The sequence below is a fragment of the Ranitomeya variabilis genome, chromosome 2, assembly GCF_051348905.1.
Source record: "Ranitomeya variabilis isolate aRanVar5 chromosome 2, aRanVar5.hap1, whole genome shotgun sequence".
NCBI classification, from domain to species: Eukaryota; Metazoa; Chordata; class Amphibia; order Anura; family Dendrobatidae; genus Ranitomeya; species Ranitomeya variabilis.
The window spans coordinates 1,038,345,198-1,038,365,685 of record NC_135233.1 but is presented as its reverse complement, the minus strand read 5'-3'; the positions used below and the strand labels follow the sequence as shown (position 1 = coordinate 1,038,365,685).

The window sequence follows — 20,488 nt, the reverse complement described above, 5'->3', positions numbered from 1 at the left end:
AAGAAAGTAAAAATTCTGTAAGGGTATGTAAACTTTTCAGCACAACTGTATACATTGAAGAGCTGCCACCCCCAGTCGGCTTTTTCATAGACCTGTCAATCACCTATATCGGTGCTAGGAACAGGCACCCAACAGTGGGCCGGGCTAGACCAATTTCTTTATTTGGTCCCTTACCGGCTCTTCAAACTATATTTGGAGGAAAACACACCTAGCTGCACTCGGACAGCCAGGCTGGGATTCCTGCTGTGTTTTTTTTTTTTTGCAGCATGAATCAAGTGACATCTTCATTTTAAGTGTTTGTATATATTCTTTTTATTATTATAGCGCCATTTATTCCATGGCGCTTTACATGTGAGGAGGGGTATACATAATAAAAACAGGTACAATAATCTTGTTTATGTATATAATATATACATATATATTATGTAATATGTATGTATGTATATTATATATATACACACCCCTAAGATTGTTCATATCCATTAAAGGGATTCTGTCACCGAGCTTTTGCTACCTCATCTGAGTGCAACATAATGTAGGGACAGAGACCCTGAATCCAGCGATGTGTTACTTAGTTTACTGCAGTTATGATAGTTGTTAGCTGTAGCAGAGCTCAGTAAGCTGCCCCCGCCTACACCAGGCTCTCTGTGTACATGATTGGACCAGTGCTCACGTGGTCTGATGGTGATAATCTCCTGCTGGTAAAACACTATTTGTATTGGTCATTCTTCATAAATGCAAAAAATGGTCGGAGAATCATCAGTGTTTTGGATCCAAATTTCATCAGTATTTGCTCAGTGTCCGTTTTGAACACGAGTGATTTTCATGGATAACGATAAAAAAAATTGAAAAGCTTCTGTAATGTAAATCACAGACAGCGCACTTATGCGATCTGTGATTTTCATGGACCCATAGACTCGTATGGGTAATTTTGGTCTACGGGACAAATAAAAAATGGACACAGTTCACCGAAAAACCCCAGACATGTAATCCGCTCCATAGATTATAATGGGTAAGTGTTGTATCCATGAGAAACACTGATGTGAAAAATGTCCGACTGCATGAGGCCCGAGTTATAGATCTACGTGACACAGAACCTTCAGACATTATGGTGTCAGATTTATTGTTTTCTGTCTCCAGACCCCGCCTGTCACTGGGAGGTATGATGGGATTAGATATAGAGCAGCAATGTAAGCTAGCGATCCGGAGAAGAAAGGTGCAACGTTGTCTCTATAGATTGTATGCGTATCCCCCATATTCCTGATTCTGGGGTATAACTAACTATAAATGGCAGTGGATCATTATTCTTTCTTTTCAGCACAGCTTTGGAAAAAGCGAGGATTCTGGGTTATTATTGTCTATGTCGTTCCAATAAGGTAATATAAAAGGAAGGGCCCCCAGCTTCTTCTCCAAGAGGGGCCACAATCTGGACTCAAGGAACTGGTTCCCTTCATCTGATAAATGGAGCCCATCAGACAGGTACAGCGTGTAGTCCTGAAATCAACACAACACAATCATCAGGGCACAAGTAACAGGGGCGTACGAGTACAACATGACGACTACCCCAGAAATCAAAGCCACGGCCTCCTCCCCCTCGTAGAGTGAGAAAACCACCCGCTATGCTGCCAGAAGAAAAATAGTGTCCTGTTGGGTTTTCAAACCTTAATATTCCCATTTAATTAACATTTATTTTATGCAAAACTGAACGTTCGAGTTGAAGAAAACGAGTTGCAGAAGATGATACAGCGGCCCCCTAAAGAGGTGCGGTACCAGTTTCAACCACTAGATGGTAGTATTATTGAATTCTCATGACCCCTTTTCCAACAAGCACTGTATGTGTATGGCGCCTGTCTCATGCAGGAGTATAGGTCTGCTGCCGGATGTGCTATACAGCTCTTAGCCACAGCGATCGGAGCTAGCTCTGATTGCTGTTGGTTAACTATCAAAGTGCCTCTGTCAATTTGTGACAGCGGAATTCAATAGCCGGCAGGGGTGGTAATAAATATATATATATATATATATATATATATATATATATATATATATATATATATATATATATATATATATCCCACATTCTCAGGTCCTGTTGTTGCGGCCCTAGGTTCTCTCTCAGCATCTCATCCTTTGGTGGCATTTTTCTGATTGATTATATATATATATATATATATATATATATATATATATATATATATATATATATATATATATTTTATTCCTCTTACCGAGCCCCCGTCCTGCATCAGCGTCCACAAATCCACAACGTCTGCCCCGTATTCATTGCCAACCTCAGCACAGGCTTTGGCATAAGCCCCAGTCACAGAGTTCAGACGATTTAGCTTGGATCCTTTAAAATTAACAAATGGACAGAGTTATCAGCGCGAGTTAATCTATGTCACCTGCAATTATCGTACACAACTGGTAATGGGGTTAGTGTAAGAGCGATGTTCTTCTATAGGACTGTTCAGATGAGTTTTTGCAGACGGACCGAAAAATGGGTGCATGCACTATTCTCTTTCGTAGCTTGGATGAGACTCGCCCATTCAAACATACGCTGTGCAAACAAATTGGATCCCATAAGGATCATCCGTATAGCGTCTCGCTTTTACTGCCACATTTCCATTTATTACATTGACCCTGTACATTTTAATCACCGCTGATGTATAAACCCGAGTGATGTACCGATGATGATACAGAAGGAAAAAAATCAGCCATGTTTTCTCTGGATGAAAATTAGTTGATTTTTTATGTGAACTCAGCCCTGACTTTGCAACTGTCCCAAAAGTTCGGAATCTCTGAGATCCATAAAAGGCTGCTTGCCACTGTTCCTATGTGACTTGCTGAGCGGGGGAAGCAGCGTGGCAGCAATCAGGCCGCAGTATGAATTAGATGGAGAGCGTACTATAAATAGCGTGAAGGAGGATTGATGGCGCGTTCAGTAGTCTTATCCTGACGCTAGTACCTTTAGTGAAGCACTGCTTTTCCCAAGACGGTTCATGAATAGGTGGCGGCGTAATCAAAACGATCTTATCCTGCTTGATACCGACGCTCATCAAATACTGGATCATGCTTCTCAGATTCTCGGTGTATTCTTCCAGGGGAACGTGCTGCTGAGGGTTTTCTTCTATGTAAATGGAGGGAAAAGAAAAGAAAATGAAAAGTAATGATGTATTATTCCCAGCATGGCGCTGAGCGGTGGAGCTTTGTGCCCAGCAAGGGGCGTCCTCATTACTTGTGAAGGGCGTTTTGCGGGCAGAGTCTGGAGAGTAGAGGAGACATTTCCAGGGATCATCAGCAAAGTCGGATCAAATCGAGAGACATATAATGTGAGAACCCTGGACGATGGTGGAGGTCGACCAACACTATCCCCCAATAATCTTTTATAGATCCCCTCAAAACAAAGAGGGAGAACCCGGGCACATGGGTATTCATCGCTCCATTAATTTGCTACCTAGGTTACCGGCCACTGCTGCAGCCTATGAGAGGTGGCCCGTCTTCTAGCGAAGGAGCTTGCGCTTGTAAGCGCTGCTCTGATGGATCCGGCCAGGTTCAGCTTCCCCGCAATCTTCCGATGCTGGCACTGGGTGCAGAATCGGCAATCGCACAGTTTGGGTCAGCAGCACGACCTAGCCACTGGTCCGAACTGTCAATCATCAGGAGCACACCGCGCTCCGACAGGAAGCGGAGAGGCTGGGGAGCGGTGTGCTCCTGAAGAAAGAAGAGGAGAACAATACTTTACAATAATTCTGTGGGTTATTATGGTCAGGGTAAGTGCAGGATTTTTTTTAATGTAATGATTGGGGAAAAAGTTATTTGATACTACTTAGTTTTTTTTGTTTTTTTTTACTATTATTATATTTTAACTTAAATCATGAGATGATTATACTGTATAGAATCCTTCTATAAATCCTATCAGGTATTATAATTTTTGAGCTGTGGTATGTTTAGTTTCTTTAAGAGTCAGCATGTCAATTTGTTCAGCATCTTTTTGCTGTGGTTTTTTGACTATTCACCTGAATACTTAAAATAAACGCATAAAAAAATGAAAAACATACGTAAGGCAGCATTTTTCCTACTAACACTGAATTTTTCATGTGGGATAAAAAGCACTGTGTGAACATTCCCTTATTTACACAGTCCACCGTGGTGGGGGTATACAGATTCCCTATTACCTAATTAAGTGGAAATCCTGGTGACCTGAAGAAACGACAGAAACCTCTTTTGATCATGCTTGGGTCACTCTTGAGCCAAGAATTAAATGAGATGTCACCGATCTCGGCAATTAGAGCAGAGGGTCGACTATCAGTAGACAGCACTGGGGGACAGATCCGGGTGTGCAGTATGTAAAAAAAAAAAAAGAAAAAAAAAAAAGGGGGTTCACTTGCAGAAACCAAATAGTCGATACCAGCATTGCAAAACTGAAATACAACGATTGTCGTTTTGCTGCATGGTACTCGGCCACGTGGCACCGTACCACAGCCCGTAACCCCGGACTCCTTCCTAACAGAGCATAGTACATCCGCTACTTATAGAGGAAGCCATACACAATGATGTCACAGAAAGTGAACTTACCTTTTACAGAACCATCATTGGCACCGAAGAAAATGGTAACAGCAGCAATGTTCTCAGTATGGGAACTATTAGGGATGAGTTTGGGCAGGATGTATTTAGCCCATCTGGTGTTGTACCCCGACAGGCCACGGTTGAGGACATCACACTTTCTGCAAAAAGAGAGAAACCGCATTATCTACCCGTCCAGCATTGGGAAGAGGTCACAAAATGTCGCATTCATGGAGACTTTTTCCGTCAATTACACCGGTTTGAAATGAGGACGGGGCTTCAGATTGTATACAATAAATGTGGCAGAAGACTGGTACACGGCGGTACGGGCTGACATGATAACGCGCCGCCCCCTGTATGTCCTAGGTAGCCTGCACTCACCTTACAAGCTTATTAGCCAGTGTTGCTCCCCAGCCATTTGTTTCAAAAGAAAACTACAAAAAAAAAAGAGAATATTATAGATCTGTGCAAAAAATAGTTTAGATCGCCTGCAAATAGGGACAATATGCTGGGACCGCGCAATGATTATATGGGGCTGCGTGCGCAATGTATTAATATTGCCTGAGGGTGCAATCCTTAAGCATGTGGACACCCTCAGAGGCCATTACTTTTTGCTAAATTGCATGTATTTTGAGCAAACAACAGGTTTTTGCTATTGGGTTTTACTTAGAATTATGCATTGTGTGTATTTTACAGGCTTGGTTATGCTGCACATTGCTGAAAGCAGAATGAGTTAACTAAGAATCTGTCAGTAAGCTTCAACGGATAGGGCTCATTCATATATCCGACTTTCATGTGCGAGTACGATCTGTGGTTTTCTCAGAGAGCGCTCCTACCTGTGATAGTCTGTGGGGTCATTCACTTCTCTGTGATTTTTCATTTTCAGATCAAAACCAGCCATGCAAGTCAATGGGTCCAGGAACAAATTGGACCGCACTCAGATGACATCTCAGTGTGGTCCAATTATCACAATTGTCAGAATGGAGAAAATTAATTCTTCCACGTACGAGGTTGACTGATCTATGACCACATCAAAGTTCAGCTCTGCTTTAATATGGAAAAACTATGCAAAAAAAAAGTCACAAACTTTCCATCAGAATGAGCTCACAGTTGGATCCTCAGATCACTCATTCCGCAGTCAACAACATGCAGAAAAACAAAGAGGCTGTGAAAACCAAATGGAGCACATTTTTTAATAAAACCGAATTGTAAAAAATATGTTGCACTTCTGTACAACATACATAAAGCAAGAAGTCTGTGAAAGTGAAGTTTGGCAGTCAGCTGCTCTGTAAAATCCCATATTGGTAAGCCCCCAGTGACCAGCGGAGCGAGGCCGCGGCTGCCCAGACTGTTCTTCCGCAGTTGCCAAACATCGGGTATTAACATCTATCAACGGGATGGATGATAACTTCTAGATCATTGTGGGCACCTATCAACGGGATAGATGATAACTAGTGATGAGCGAGTATCAGAGGCGTAGCTAAGGGTTCAGCTCAGGGGGGGCGAACCTTCTGAGTGGGCCCCTAACCCTTGATTACAACTGTGGTGGCACACTTTAATCATGGGTATAGGGGGAACCTCAGTAGATGATCCTGCTGTAATCGAAAATGTATAATGGCCCCCGCTTTAGCCCCCACGTTGTATCTTTCTTGGATCCTGGACTCTGTCCCTTTCTGTGGGCTGCAAATTGCAGAAAATAAAAACAGCCAGTAAATGCGTATAGAGTCCATCATATGGGAATAGGTCCCTGAATTAAACCAGGAAACCCTAAAAGGAATACTCTTGTCTGGACAAGACCCTAAGGGTATGTGTCCACGTTCAGGATTGCATCAGGATTTGGTCAGGATTTTTCATCAGTATTTGTAAGCCAAAACCAGGAGTGGAACAATTAGAGGAAAAGTATAATAGAAACACATGCACCAATTCTGCATTTATCACCCACTTACAAATACTGATGAAAAATCCTGACCAAATCCTGATGCAATCCTGAACGTGGACACATACCCTAAAGAGGTGAATGGAAAACAAGAGGAAAGCAGAAGAAAGGGGGGGGGGGGGGGAGGTAAAATATCACACAATGAAAGAAGAAAGTGCGTCCCCTGTATGTCATCTCTTCTTTTTTTCCCTTCTCCCCATTTGCGGGCCATGTTATTCAGACTGAGTATACATATGCATCTATATGTGATTGTAATTATCTATACTCACCTACTGGCTGTTCCCATTTTTATTCTACTTGGTTTTTCATCATATATATTTAGGCTACTTTCACACTAGCGTCGGGCTCCCCGACGCTAGCGTTGTCTCCGCCGCACAACGGGGGCAGCGGATGCATTTTTTCAGCGCATCCGCTGCCCCATTGTGAGGTGCGGGGAAGTGCGGGGAGGTGGGGGCGGAATTCCGGCCGCGCATGTGCGGTCGGAAAAAGCGGACCGTCGGGAGCAAAAAACGTTACATGTAACGTTTTTTGCTCCCGACGGTCCGCCACAACACGGCGCAACTGTCGTACGACGGTTGCGACGTGTGTCAATGCGTCGCAAATGCGTCGCTAATGTTAGTCAATGCAGAAAAAACGCATCCTGCAAGCACTTTTGCAGGATGCGTTTTTTCGGCAAAACGACGCATTTGCGACGTATTGCAGTTAACGCTAGTGTGAAAGTAGCCTTATACTCAACTTTATGGGGATTTTTATGATGTTTGTTACCTTGTATTTACTGATATGAGATGACACACACTGGACTGATAGGACCCTGACCCCAGCTGCAGGACCACATTACAAGAGATAGAGAGAGACTGAGAGACAGACAGAGAGAGATAGACAGAGAGACTGAGACAGAGAGAGCGAGACCTAGACTGAGACAGAGAGAGACTGACAGAGAGACAGACAGATTGAGAGACAGAGAGACTGACAGCGAGACAGAGAGCGAGACAGAGACAAACTGAGAGTGAGACAAAGACTGAGCCAGAGAGAGACTGCCAGAGAGTGACAGAGAGAGACTGACAGAGACCGAGACTGACAGAGAGACACAGAGAGAGCGCTAGACAAAGACTGAGACAGAGAGACAGTGAGAGACAGAGACTGACAGAGAGACTGAGAGAGTGACAGAGAGTGACTGACCCTGAGAGACAGAGACTCAGAGAGACTGAGAGAGAGCGAGACAGAGCGAAACTGAGAGAGCGAGACAGAGAGTGAGCGAGACAGACAGAGCGAGACAGACAGAGCGAGACAGACAGAGCGAGACAGACAGAGCGCGAGACAGAGTGAGCGAGACAGAGAGTGAGCGAGACAGAGAGCGAGCGAGACAGAGAGTGAGAGCGAGACAGAGAGTGAGAGCGAGACAGAGAGTGAGAGCGAGACAGAGAGTGAGAGCGAGACAGAGAGTGAGAGCGAGAGAGCGTGAGTGAGACAGACAGAGAGAGCGAGACAGAGTGAGAGGGAGACAGAGAGCAAGACAGAGAGCGAGACTGACAGAGCGAGAGAGACAGAGAGCGAGAGAGACAGAGAGAGCGAGACAGAGAGAGACTGACAGAGAGAGACTGACAGAGAGAGACTGAGAGCGAGAGAGACTGAGAGAGACTGACAGAGACAGAGCAAAACGGATGCAAGAAATCTCAGGGACTTGTCAGGAGGGGAACAGTGTCCTGCCTCCTCCTTATTGCACAGTGCAGTCACCTCCAGCCCCCTGCAGCCTGAGCTCCTACGTCGTCCTGTCTCCTGTCCTGCTCCTGTACGCAGGGCTCAGGGAGGGAAGAAGCAGCGTCCTGAAGTCTCTTCAGCTGCAGACACCACACAGCCGGCAATGTGTGCGTGTCTGCAGTATGCTCTGCTGGAGGCAGCAGGTACAGTGCCCGGCACCCAGCGTCCCCGGGTACATGCTCCTCTACAGGACAGACCGCGGCAGTGCAGGGAGATTCTGTCCCTGCTCTGCTGCAGAGGCTAGCTCAACTATATTGGCGTGCAAGTAGGCTAATATAGTTAAGGGTAGCGTAGCTCCAGGTGGGCCCCCTCTGAGCTCGGGGCCCGGGGCGACCGCACCCTCTGCCCCCCTGGTAGCTACGCTACTGGCGAGTATACTTGTTGCTCGGGTGGTCTCCGAGTATTTGTTACTGCTCAGAGATTTAGTTTTCCTTGCAGCAGCAGAATGATTTACAGCTACTAGCCAGGCTGAGTACATGTGGGGATTCCCTAGCAACCCCCACATGTACTCAGCCTGGCTAGTAGCTGTAAATCATGCAGCTGCGGCAAGGAAAACTAAATCTCCGAGCAGTCATAAATACTCAGAGACCACCCGGGCGTGCTCAGGAAAACCCGAGCAACGAGTGCACTCGCTCATCACTAATGATAACTGTTAGGTCGTTGTGGATCCGAGCACTGGGAACCTCACAAATTTCCAGAATGCGGGTCCGATGGTCCACCGAAATGGAAGACTCTGAGATGGCAACTTTCTACTCTAATAGTGTGGCCCCCAGAACATATAAGAAGGGGTGTCTGGGTTTGTAGATTGCCAAGGAGCGGTGCATGGCAGGAGCTCAGATGCCAGCGCTCAGATAATCTGCCAGCGATGTCTTTATAGCGACACGATGAGGCTGCAGGGCGCTAATGATTATAAATGACCCTCTCCGGACAGGACGGGGTTTATACACTGAAGCGACATCTCAGCATTTTCTTCCACTTACAGCAACTGCAAATCACGTTCAGCATGAAGACTGCGGATGCAAGCAAGCGGAAAATCTCCTTACCTGGGTGATTGAATCTCCGAAGAGGAGGATGAGCGGCCAAGAAATCATCTCGATAATCAGGGTGGAATTCTACAAGACGCAGAGGATGGAGATTAATAACGGCTCGCTGGCGGATCTGCAGCTTTATCATTATCGGAGTATCACATATTATGAGAAATTGTCCATGTAAACGACCGGGGAGAGTAGAATAAGTCACAATGATGGGGCTACACTGAGCACCTCCCCATGGGGTCCTATGCAGACCCTACATCGTCATCCAAGCCCTGCAAGTTTCCCTGACTCCACGACGCTGCAGGGCGACATCGCCCCACATTTACTAATGTGCTACTAGGTGACCCGCTTGGTACCACTTACATGTAGTTAGGACTTTCTCCAACATACGACCGTGAGACCATCTGAATCCAGTCATTTGAACTTAAAATTCCTGATCCTTCTTATCCTCCAGAAGATCCGGCACCGCCACGTGTGTATGGCAGCATCTCGCCCCCCACTCTCTACTGAAAACACACGAACGCTCAACAAGCCGAGTGTTCATCTGTAGGACCCCTCTGTGAGCTAAAGGGGTTCTCCAACTTACAAAGAAATAACTCAGAACCAATAGAGAAATTAAGTAGCAACACCATCAAAAATGTATAAAAATATAAAGAACTCTTTATTATAAATGTTACAAAAATAATACAAAAATCTTGAGAAAAATTAATCTAACAACAATATCACATCCTACAGATAACAAATGGCAGGTATGTACACTCCCTGACAATCATGGACAATCATAACGGTAGACAGTAAATTATAGGGATCTATGACCTATACATCCTAGTAAAAATGCATACTAAAATAGTCATGTGTGCATCTATGCTGGTAAGTAAATAATAACAAATAAATAATAATAACAAGTAGATAACTTACATGCCAGCATACATGTCCATATATATAGGGTTAACAGGCCCGCAGTGCATGAAACAAGTACTCATTATTTACCCTCCGAGAAGCTATGTGAAAGCTATCTATACTGACGGCTAGGTATATAGTCATGCGTAAGAGATACATAAATTACCTGCGGCCATATTAACAACAGGATGAAGGTCTGTGGCTACACCTCGACGCGCGTTTCACCGCCTCTGCAGTTTCATCAGGAGGTAGATCGTATGGTGTCCGGAGTCTTTTTATGTCGTAAGCGGATTAGGTGCCTGCAGCTGTAACGGCGCGTTCCCGGCATGTTGCCACTCCGGAACGAGAGCGTCGCTCTGAGCTCACGACTTCCAGTCACATGATCCATAACCAAGTTAATGCATTGCCTGTATACAGCGCTGCCTCGGGCACAGAGTAGAGGCGCATGCGCGGTACGCGCTCAAGTCTGTACATCCCTGCCATTTGTTATCTATAGGATGTGATACTGTTGAGAGATTATTTTGTCTCAAGATTTTTGTATTATTTTTGTAACATTTATAATAAAGGGATCTTAATATTTTTATACATTTTTGATCGTGTTGCCACTTCATTTCTCTATTGGTTATGAGTTGCTGGACGTGAAGAGGATCATTGTCATTTCTAAGAGGATTTGTTTTGGTTTTTGTGATTACAAAGAAATAAGCAAGAAATGATATTTAATAATAAAATAAGGTAAAATCACTGCGTCTAACCCACGTGGGTCCAGCACAGGCCGCTCTGGTGGTCTCCGCCAGGCCAGATAACGCTCTAAGAGCTGACGCCTGAGATTACTACAGTGGTCTGGTGACTTGGGTGGGATGTGGTCAGATACCTACTCCAGGTTTACGTCTGGGTAGAGACTGAAGGACCCTCAGGCCACTGGCAGCAGAGAAGCAATGACACACAGGCCAGAGGGAGGTGGAGGCATCAATCTGTATGGGGGGCATCACAGTATGTGTGGGGGGATGCTGGTGTGGAGGCATCAATCTGTATGGGGGGCATCATAGTATGTGTGGGGGGATACGGGGGTGGAGGCATCAATCTGTATGGGGGAATCATAGTATGTGTGGGGGGGGATACAGGGGTGGAGGCATCAATCTGTATGGGGGGGCATCATAGTATGTGTGGGGGGATACGGGGGTGGAGGCATCAATCTGTATGGGGGCATCATAGTATGTGTGGGGGGATGCTGGTGTGGAGGCATCAATCTGTATGGGGGGCATCACAGTATGTGTGGGGGGATGCTGGTGTGGAGGCATCAATCTGTATGGGGGGCATCACAGTATGTGTGGGGGGATGCTGGTGTGGAGGCATCAATCTGTATGGGGGGCATCACAGTATGTGTGGGGGGATGCTGGTGTGGAGGCATCAATCTGTATGGGGGGCATCACAGTATGTGTGGGGGGATGCTGGTGTGGAGGCATCAATCTGTATGGGGGGCATCACAGTATGTGTGGGGGGATGCTGGTGTGGAGGCATCAATCTGTATGGGGGGCATCATAGTATGTGTGGGGGGGGATACGGGGGTGGAGGCATCAATCTGTATGGGGGCATCATAGTATGTGGGGGGGATACGGGGGTGGAGGAATCAATCTGTATGGGGGCATCATAGTATGTGTGGGGGGGGATACGGGGGTGGAGGCATCAATCTGTATGGGGGGCATCATAGTATGTGTGGGGGGATACGGGGGTGGAGGCATCAATCTGTATGGGGGGCATCATAGTATGTGTGGGGGGATGCTGGTGTGGAGGCATCAATCTGTATGGGGGGCATCACAGTATGTGTGGGGGGATGCTGGTGTGGAGGCATCAAACTGTATGGGGGGCATCACAGTATGTGTGGGGGGATGCTGGTGTGGAGGCATCAATCTGTATGGGGGGTGGCACCATAGTATGTGTGGGGGGGATGCTGGTGTGGAGGCATCAACCTGTATGGGGGGCATCATAGTATGTATGGGGGTGGAGGCATCAATCTGTATGGGGGGCATCATAGTATGAGTGGGGGGATATGGGGGTGGAGGCATCAATCTGTATGGGGGGCATCATAATATGTGTGGGGGATACGGGGGTGGATGCATCAATCTGTATGGAGGGCACCATAGTATGTGTGGGGGGATGCTGGTGTGGAGGCATCATAGTATGCATGGAGGCCACAAAGATGGCACTGTACTGTGTGGGCACACTAATGGAAGGATACTGGAGAACATGGAGGGATCCACATGGGATTATTGGTTACCAAGGTAAATAAATCCATTAACTCTTCAAGACAGTTTGGGGAGATTTTCCCACGCAGAATAGTCTGGGCTTCTCTTGGTTGCTGGACAGAATGGGGTTAGTGATGGCCGCCGACCTGTCATTGTTTGACCTATGGGGTGGCGATTGCAAGGTATTAAATTCAGGTAATTAAAGGAAGTGATTGGGTTGAGGATGCTGGTGCAGGAGAGCAAACCTAATTTTCTCCCTCAGTAACACTGGGTCATTAGTTTAGGAAACCCCCTATGTCTATATCTAATATATAAAGCTGAATGTGTGTATGTGTGTATGTATGTATGTATGTATGTATGTCCGGGATTGGCATCTGAAACGTCGCAGCTACAGCCACACGTCTGGACCCCGAGAGCGTCATAGGCTATGTTGTGAGGTGAAATTTTAACCCCGCGCTTTCCAATTCACCAAACAATTTTGCCCCTATCTACATAATGGGGAAAAAATGAAAGGAAAAGTGTTGGAGGCAAATTAATAGCTGCCAGATGTGAACAAGGGGGACTTAAAGAATGACAGCGATGGCGCCAAAGAGTATATACTGTACAGTTGCTAAGGTGGGGCCCCGACATGGGATACTCACCACACACGGGGATATGAACACACACACAAAATGCGCCACACACTACCACGTGCTCGAACACATACCACCCTCAGCGCACATTTCACCACACATACACCAACCTCGCCACATAAAAGTAGAAACACAAAAGTCGCCGTTCAAAACTCTCCACGCGCAAAACTCTCCACATGCAAAACTCGCCACACGTGCAAAACTCACCTCATGGAAAACTCACCACACGCAAAACTTGCACACGCAGAAAAATTGCCACACGCAGAAAAATTGCCACATGCACAAAAGTTGCAACACATGCAAAAGTTGCCTCACACAAAACTTGCACATACTCAAAAGGCACCACACATAAAACTCGCCAAGCGCAAAACTCGCCATGCGCAAAACTTGCTGCACACAACTTGCTACACTAACCTGTCACATGCAACTCGACACACAAAAAGTTGCTACACGCATGTCGCCACACAAAACTTATTTCACAAAAGTCCCTACATGCATGTCGCCACACGCAACTCAACACACACAACTTGACACACGAAACTCGCCCTAAAACACACACAAGTCTGGTATTATCCTTCAAAAATAAAAATCTGATTAATAAGCAGACAAACTACAAGAGCAACAAATGTACCATATAGGAATCCGGCAGCTGTCAGTCACATGACCAGTCTATTATGTGTATGTGTGAGCTAATATATACTGCCAGGGGGTGGGCTTACTGTTGGCTGGGGATTTATCAGGCTGCCAATTTAGCTTACAAATACTGAGGTAAAAATACTGACCAAATAACGTGTGAACGAGGTCTAATACAGGAGGAGATGACATACAGATATATACTATATACAGGAGGAGATGACACACAGGTATATACTATTTACAGGGGAGATGACACACAGGTATATACTATATACAGGAGGAGATGACACACAGATATATACTATATACAGGAGAGATGACACACAGGTATATACTATATAGAGGAGGAGATGACATACAGGTATATACTATATACAGGAGGAGATGACACACAGATATATACTATATACAGGAGGAGATGACACACAGGTATATACTATATACAGGAGGAGATGACACACAGATATATACTATATACAGGAGGAGATGACACACAGGTATATACTATATAGAGGAGGAGATGACATACAGGTACATACTACATACAGGAGGAGATGACATACAGGTATATACTATATACAGGAGGAGATGACACACGTATATACTATATACAGGAGGAGATGACACACAGATATATACTATATATAGGTGAGATGACACACAGCTATATACTATATACAGGAGATTACATACAGGTATATCTAATATATAAAGCTGAATGTGTGTATGTATGTATGTATGTATGTGTGTATGTCCGGGACTGGCATCTGCACCGTCGCAGCTACAGCCACAAAATTTTGCACAGTCACACGTCTGGACACCGAGAGCGTCATAGGCTATGTTGTGAGGTGAAATTTTAACCCCGCGCGTTCCAATTAACCAAACAATTTTGCCCCTATCTACATAATGGGGAAAAAGTGAAGGGAAAAGTGTTGGAGGAAAATTGACAGCTGCCAGATGTGAACAAGGGGGACTTAAAGAATGAGAGCGATGGCGCCAAAGAGTATATACCGTACAGTTGCTAAGGTGGGGCCCCGACATAGGATACTCACCACACACGGGGATATGAACACAAACACAAAATGCGCCACACACTACCACGTGCTTGAACACATATACGACCCTCAGCACACATTTCACCACACACACACCAACCTCGCTACATAAAAGTCGAAACACAAAAGTCACCACTCAAAACTCGCAACGCGCAAAACTCGCTACATGCAAAACTCGCCATATGCAAAACTAGGCTCACGCAAAACTCGCCACACGTGCAAAACTCACCTCATGGAAAACTCACCTCATGCAAAACTTGCACACACAGAAAAATTGCCACATGTACAAAAGTTGCACCACATGCAAAAGTTGCCTCACACAAAACTTGCACATACTCAAAACGCACCACCCATAAAACTCGCCACGCGCAAAACTCGCCATGCACAAATCTTGCTGCACACAACTTGCTACACTAACCTGTCACATGCAACTCGACACACAAAAAGTTGCTACACGCATGTCACCACACGCAACTCAACACACACAACTTGACACATGAAACTCGCCCTAAAACACACAGAAGTCTGGTATTATCCTTCAAAAATAAAAATCTGATTAATAAGCAGACAAACTACAAGAGCAACAAATGTACCATATAGGAAATACGGCAGCTGTCAGTCACATGACCTGTCTATTATGTGTATGTGTGAGCTAATATATACTGCCAGGGGGGAGGGCTTCCTGTTGGCTGGGGATTTATCAGGCTGCCAATAGCAACCAATCACAGCTCAGCTTCTATTTTGCTACAGTTAATTAACCTGAGCTCTGATTGGTTAATATAGGCAACAAAGACATTCTCAGTATAACAAAGCTAATATATGTTGTGAAATTCTTCTATTAGCTTAGTTTTTGCCTTTTAATAATTACATTTCTATCTATTTGTTTTGTGGTTTTTGTGTGCAGAATAAATTTTTGTTAACACATTCTATTTTGCTAACAGCAGTCATTAACCCGGGCGAAGCCGGGTAGTACAGCTAGTCTAATATATAAAGCTGAATGTATGTATGTATGTGTGTGTGTGTGTATGTCCGGGATTGGCATCTGAACCGCCGCAGCTACAGCCACAAAATTTTGCACAGTCACACGTCTGGACCCCGAGAACGTCATAGGCTATGTTGTGAGGCGAAATTTTAACCCTGCGCGTTCCAATTCACCAAACAATTTTGCCCCTATCTACATAATGGGGAAAAAATGAAAGGAAAAGTGTTGGAGGCAAATTAATAGCTGCCAGATGTGAACAAGGGGGACTTAAAGAATGAGAGCGATGGTGCCAAAGAGTATATACTGTACAGTTGCTAAGGTGGGGCCCCGACATGGGATAATCACCACACCACACACGGGGGTATGAACACACACACAAAATGCGCCACACACTACCACGTGCTCGAACACATATACCACCCTCAGCGCACATTTCCCCACACATACACCAACCTCGCCACATAAAAGTCGAAACACAAAAGTCGCCGCTCAAAACTCGCCACGCGCAAAACTCTCCACATGCAAAACTCGCCACACGCAAAACTTGCACACGCAGAAAAATTGCCACATGCACAAAAGTTGCAACACATGCAAAAGTTGCCTCACACAAAACTTGCACATACTCAAAAGGCACCACACATAAAACTCGCCACGCGCAAAACTCGCCATGCGCAAAACTTGCTGCACACAACTTGCTACACTAACCTGTCACATGCAACTCGACACACAAAAAGTTGCTACACGCATGTCGCCACACAAAACTCATCTCACAAAAGTCGCTACATGCATGTCGCCACACGCAACTCAACACACACAACTTGACACACGAAATTCGCCCTAAAACACACACAAGTCTGGTATTATCCTTCAAAAATAAAAATCTGATTAATAAGCAGACAAACTACAAGAGCAACAAATGTACCATATAGGAATCCGGCAGCTGTCAGTCACATGACCAGTCTATTATGTGTATGTGTGAGCTAATATATACTGCCAGGGGGTGGGCTTACTGTTGGCTGGGGATTTATCAGGCTGCCAATTTAGCTTACAAATACTGTGGTAAAAATACTGACCAAATAACGTGTGAACGAGGGCTAATACAGGAGGAGATGACACACAGGTATATACTATTTACAGGGGAGATGACACACAGGTATATACTATATACAGGAGGAGATGACACAGATATATACTATATACAGGAGAGATGACACACAGGTATATACTATATAGAGGAGATGACATACAGGTACATACTACATACAGGAGGAGATGACATACAGGTATATACTATATACAGGAGGAGATGACACACGTATATACTATATACAGGAGGAGATGACACACAGATATATACTATATATAGGTGAGATGACACACAGGTATATACTATATACAGGAGATTACATACAGGTATATCTAATATATAAACTGAATGTGTGTATGTATGTATGTATGTATGTGTGTATGTCCGGGATTGGCATCTGCACCGTCGCAGCTACAGCCACAAAATTTTGCACAGTCACACGTCTGGACCCCGAGAGCGTCATAGGCTATGTTGTGAGGTGAAACTTTAACCCCGCGCGTTCCAATTCACCAAACAATTTTGCCCCTATCTACATAATGGGGAAAAAGTGAAGGGAAAAGTGTTGGAGGAAAATTGACAGCTGCCAGATGTGAACAATGGGGACTTAAAGAATGAGAGCGATGGCGCCAAAGAGTATATACTGTACAGTTACTAAGGTGGGGCCCCGACATGGGATACTCACCACACATGGGGGTATGAACACACACACAAAATGCGCCACACACTACCACGTGCTTGAACACATATACGACCCTCAGCACACATTTCACCACACACACACCAACCTCGCCACATAAAAGTCGAAACACAAAAGTCACCACTCAAAACTCGCCACGCGCAAAACTCGCTACATGCAAAACTCGCCACATGCAAAACTCACCTCATGGAAAACTCGCCACGCGCAAAACTCGCTACATGCAAAACTCGCCACATGCAAAACTCGCCATATGCAAAACTAGGCTCACGCAAAACTCGCCACATGTGCAAAACTCACCTCATGGAAAACTCACCTCATGCAAAACTTGCACACACAGAAAAATTGCCACATGTACAAAAGTTGCAACACATGCTAAAGTTGCCTCACACAAAACTTGCACATACTCAAAACGCACCACCCATAAAACTCGCCACGCGCAAAACTCGCCACGCACAAATCTTGCTGCACACAACTTGCTACACTAACCTGTCACATGCAACTCGACACACAAAAAGTTGCTACACGCATGTCGCCACACAAAACTCATCTCACAAAAGTCGCTACATGCATGTCGCCACACGCAACTCAACACACACAACTTGACACATGAAACTCGCCCTAAAACACACACAAGTCTGGTATTATCCTTCAAAAATAAAAATCTGATTAATAAGCAGACAAACTACAAGAGCAACAACTGTACCATATAGGAAATCCGGCAGCTGTCAGTCACATGACCTGTCTATTATGTGTATGTGTGAGCTAATATATACTGCCAGGGGGAGGGCTTCCTGTTGGCTGGGGATTTATCAGGCTGCCAATAGCAACCAATCACAGCTCAGCTTCTATTTTGCTACAGTTAATTAATCTGAGCTCTGATTGGTTAATATAGGCAACAAAGACATTCTCGGTATAACAAAGCTAATATATGTTGTGAAATGCTTCTATTAGCTTAGTTTTTGCCTTTTAATAATTACATTTCTATCTATTTGTTTTGTGGTTTTTGTGTGCAGAATAAATTTTTGTTAACACATTCTATTTTGCTAACAGCAGTCATTAGCCCGGGCGAAGCCGGGTAGGACAGCTAGTATATATATATATACACACACAGTTGGTGCACATAAAGTTGTATGGAGCTTCCTGCAGAATGCCTGGGTTCCTCCGGCTGTCCTCTCCTATCTCAGTAATGGGATATCTGGCTTCACTGAACCCTGAATTTACTCCAGAGCGGAGAGGGAAACATGAATCTAGGAGGAGAAGGAAGCAGCTTTCTCCGATAAGATAAATTATAAAGTTTCTTACTTCCCGCGTACTATGGATTATGGCGTAAACCTGTAACCGCGGCTTCTCCTGTAGGCGCCATCGGGGCGGGGGGACATGTAGCCCCCTGGGCCTCACTAGGAGCGTTTCTGTGTAATAATATATGTATACCCGAGATGGGAGGTCTGCTCCGACCCTGCAACTACAACTCCCAGCATGCCCCAGCATCCAGTGGCTTTCATGGCATGCTGGGAGTTGTAGTTTCATATCTATACCCAGGAAGCATTCTTCTAGTCGGACTATAATGGGGTGCTGCAGTCAGTGGGCGCAGGGTCCGGTCACGGGAGGACGTGGAGTTCCCCCATTCTGCAGACCTCTCTGCTGTTCACACCTCACACGCACTCAGCCCACGATGCAAACACTCACAGATCCACGCACGAGTGTGTGCAGACTCCGTCCCGGCTCTGGGAGAGGACGTGTCACATGACCAACTCCGCACACAAGCCCCGCCTTCTTATAAGGAACCTAGTGCGGCGGCTGCTTCTCCCTCCTCTTCAGTCAGAACAGCGCCATCTAGTGTCTGTTGCTGGGTACTGCGGACGGACCGGCCACGACCAGAGGATTTCCCTCAGTGATGGCTCCTGTGTTCACATCTCCTTTTGCCCATTTTACTTTTTTTTTTTTAATTTAATAAAACAACAATAATTGAGCTCTAACGTGCAAATTGCCACCAAATGTGCTTCATCTGGATGAATTACGGTCGGCTCCCTTTTATCTGATACATGGTGTAGTTTCCAAAAGTAGGAGGCCAAAAAAAAGTCTGGTTGCCGTCTGTGCAAGAGGTAATTTTAAAGTAGAGTTAAAGGGGCATTCTGACAGGCGATGGCCGGTCCTCAGCGGAGGTGCGCATTGCTCCAGCTCGTCCATTGGTTGTGCATGGGACTGATGAAAAGCGCCAAGTGTGCACTGTATAGGCCACATTCACACGCTCAGTATTTTACCTCAGCATTTATAAGCCAAAACCAGGAGTGGAACAATCACAGGAAAAGTGTAATAGAAACACGTCCCCACTTCTGTATTTATCACCCACTCCTGTGTGAACGTGACCTTGGAATGAGGACAGGGGGCTCCGTAGTGCGGCCTTCTTGGGGGTCCTAGAAGTCAGACCCCCAAAGATCAGTAATTTATCCCCCATCCCAAAGACGGGATAACATTATCTGCAGTACTGCCCTTTTAAGACCCCACTGTATGCTCCCTCTACTGCAAGCAAGTGTGAAAGGACATCTTTACCGAAGGTATCAAGGAGCCATTTTTCAAAGTTATCCGGGTCACTCCCCTCCGCTTTCTTCGGGACCCCCACCAGCCTGATATTATTTAGTCGCTGGCCATTTTCCATGTCCTCCACCCTGGCCACAGATTTCCCACCGCCTGTGTATGACTTTCTCTATGGACAGGGCGACAGGCACCCTCCAGCTCATTAACTCTTCCCTCGCCAGCAGTGGGACGCTGCACCCCTTCTGCACCCTGTGAGGGAGTATGGAGATGGTCTCCAGAATGAATCCCACCTGCCCAGCCAGAATATCACGGGTGGGATTGCATTTATTGACTGCGTTCAGCACAACCAGTAATGAGGGAGAATCTCCCTAAACTTTACTTACAGGTGCAGCTTTTCTTTTTTCTTTCTCCCTACCTCTGGGGACCTCTGAGA

General features: G+C 45.5%; 1 protein-coding gene across 5 annotated transcripts; it reads right to left on the bottom strand.

The window, feature by feature from the left end:
- Positions 1-310: 310 nt before the first annotated feature.
- IAH1 (isoamyl acetate hydrolyzing esterase 1 (putative)) lies at positions 311-19,295 on the bottom strand. Of its 5 annotated transcripts, none has more exons than XM_077291417.1 (7): positions 19,219-19,237; positions 9,298-9,366; positions 4,942-4,994; positions 4,573-4,721; positions 2,963-3,124; positions 2,226-2,347; positions 311-1,494 (listed from the first exon to the last, which is right to left on the bottom strand). In XM_077291417.1, the coding sequence occupies exons 2-7, from the start codon at positions 9,343-9,345 to the stop codon at positions 1,315-1,317; spliced, it is 714 nt and encodes a 237-aa protein (XP_077147532.1). In that variant the 5' UTR covers positions 9,346-9,366; positions 19,219-19,237; the 3' UTR covers positions 311-1,314. The 5 variants fall into 5 exon arrangements, with proteins under 5 accessions (XP_077147532.1, XP_077147531.1, XP_077147529.1 ...); XM_077291416.1 differs by lacking the exon at positions 19,219-19,237 and adding an exon at positions 19,172-19,190; XM_077291414.1 differs by lacking the exon at positions 19,219-19,237 and adding an exon at positions 18,823-18,937.
- Between the last annotated feature and the right edge of the window lie 1,193 nt (positions 19,296-20,488).

Excerpts from the sequence above, each read along its gene's own strand:
- IAH1 (XM_077291412.1), bottom strand. Across the intron at positions 4,722-4,941 it reads CTGGCTAATAAGCTTGTAAG|AAAGTGTGATGTCCTCAACC; the intron begins GTGAGTGCAGGC and ends CTCTTTTTGCAG. Across the intron at positions 1,495-2,225 it reads TGATGCAGGACGGGGGCTCG|GACTACACGCTGTACCTGTC; the intron begins GTAAGAGGAATA and ends TGTTGATTTCAG.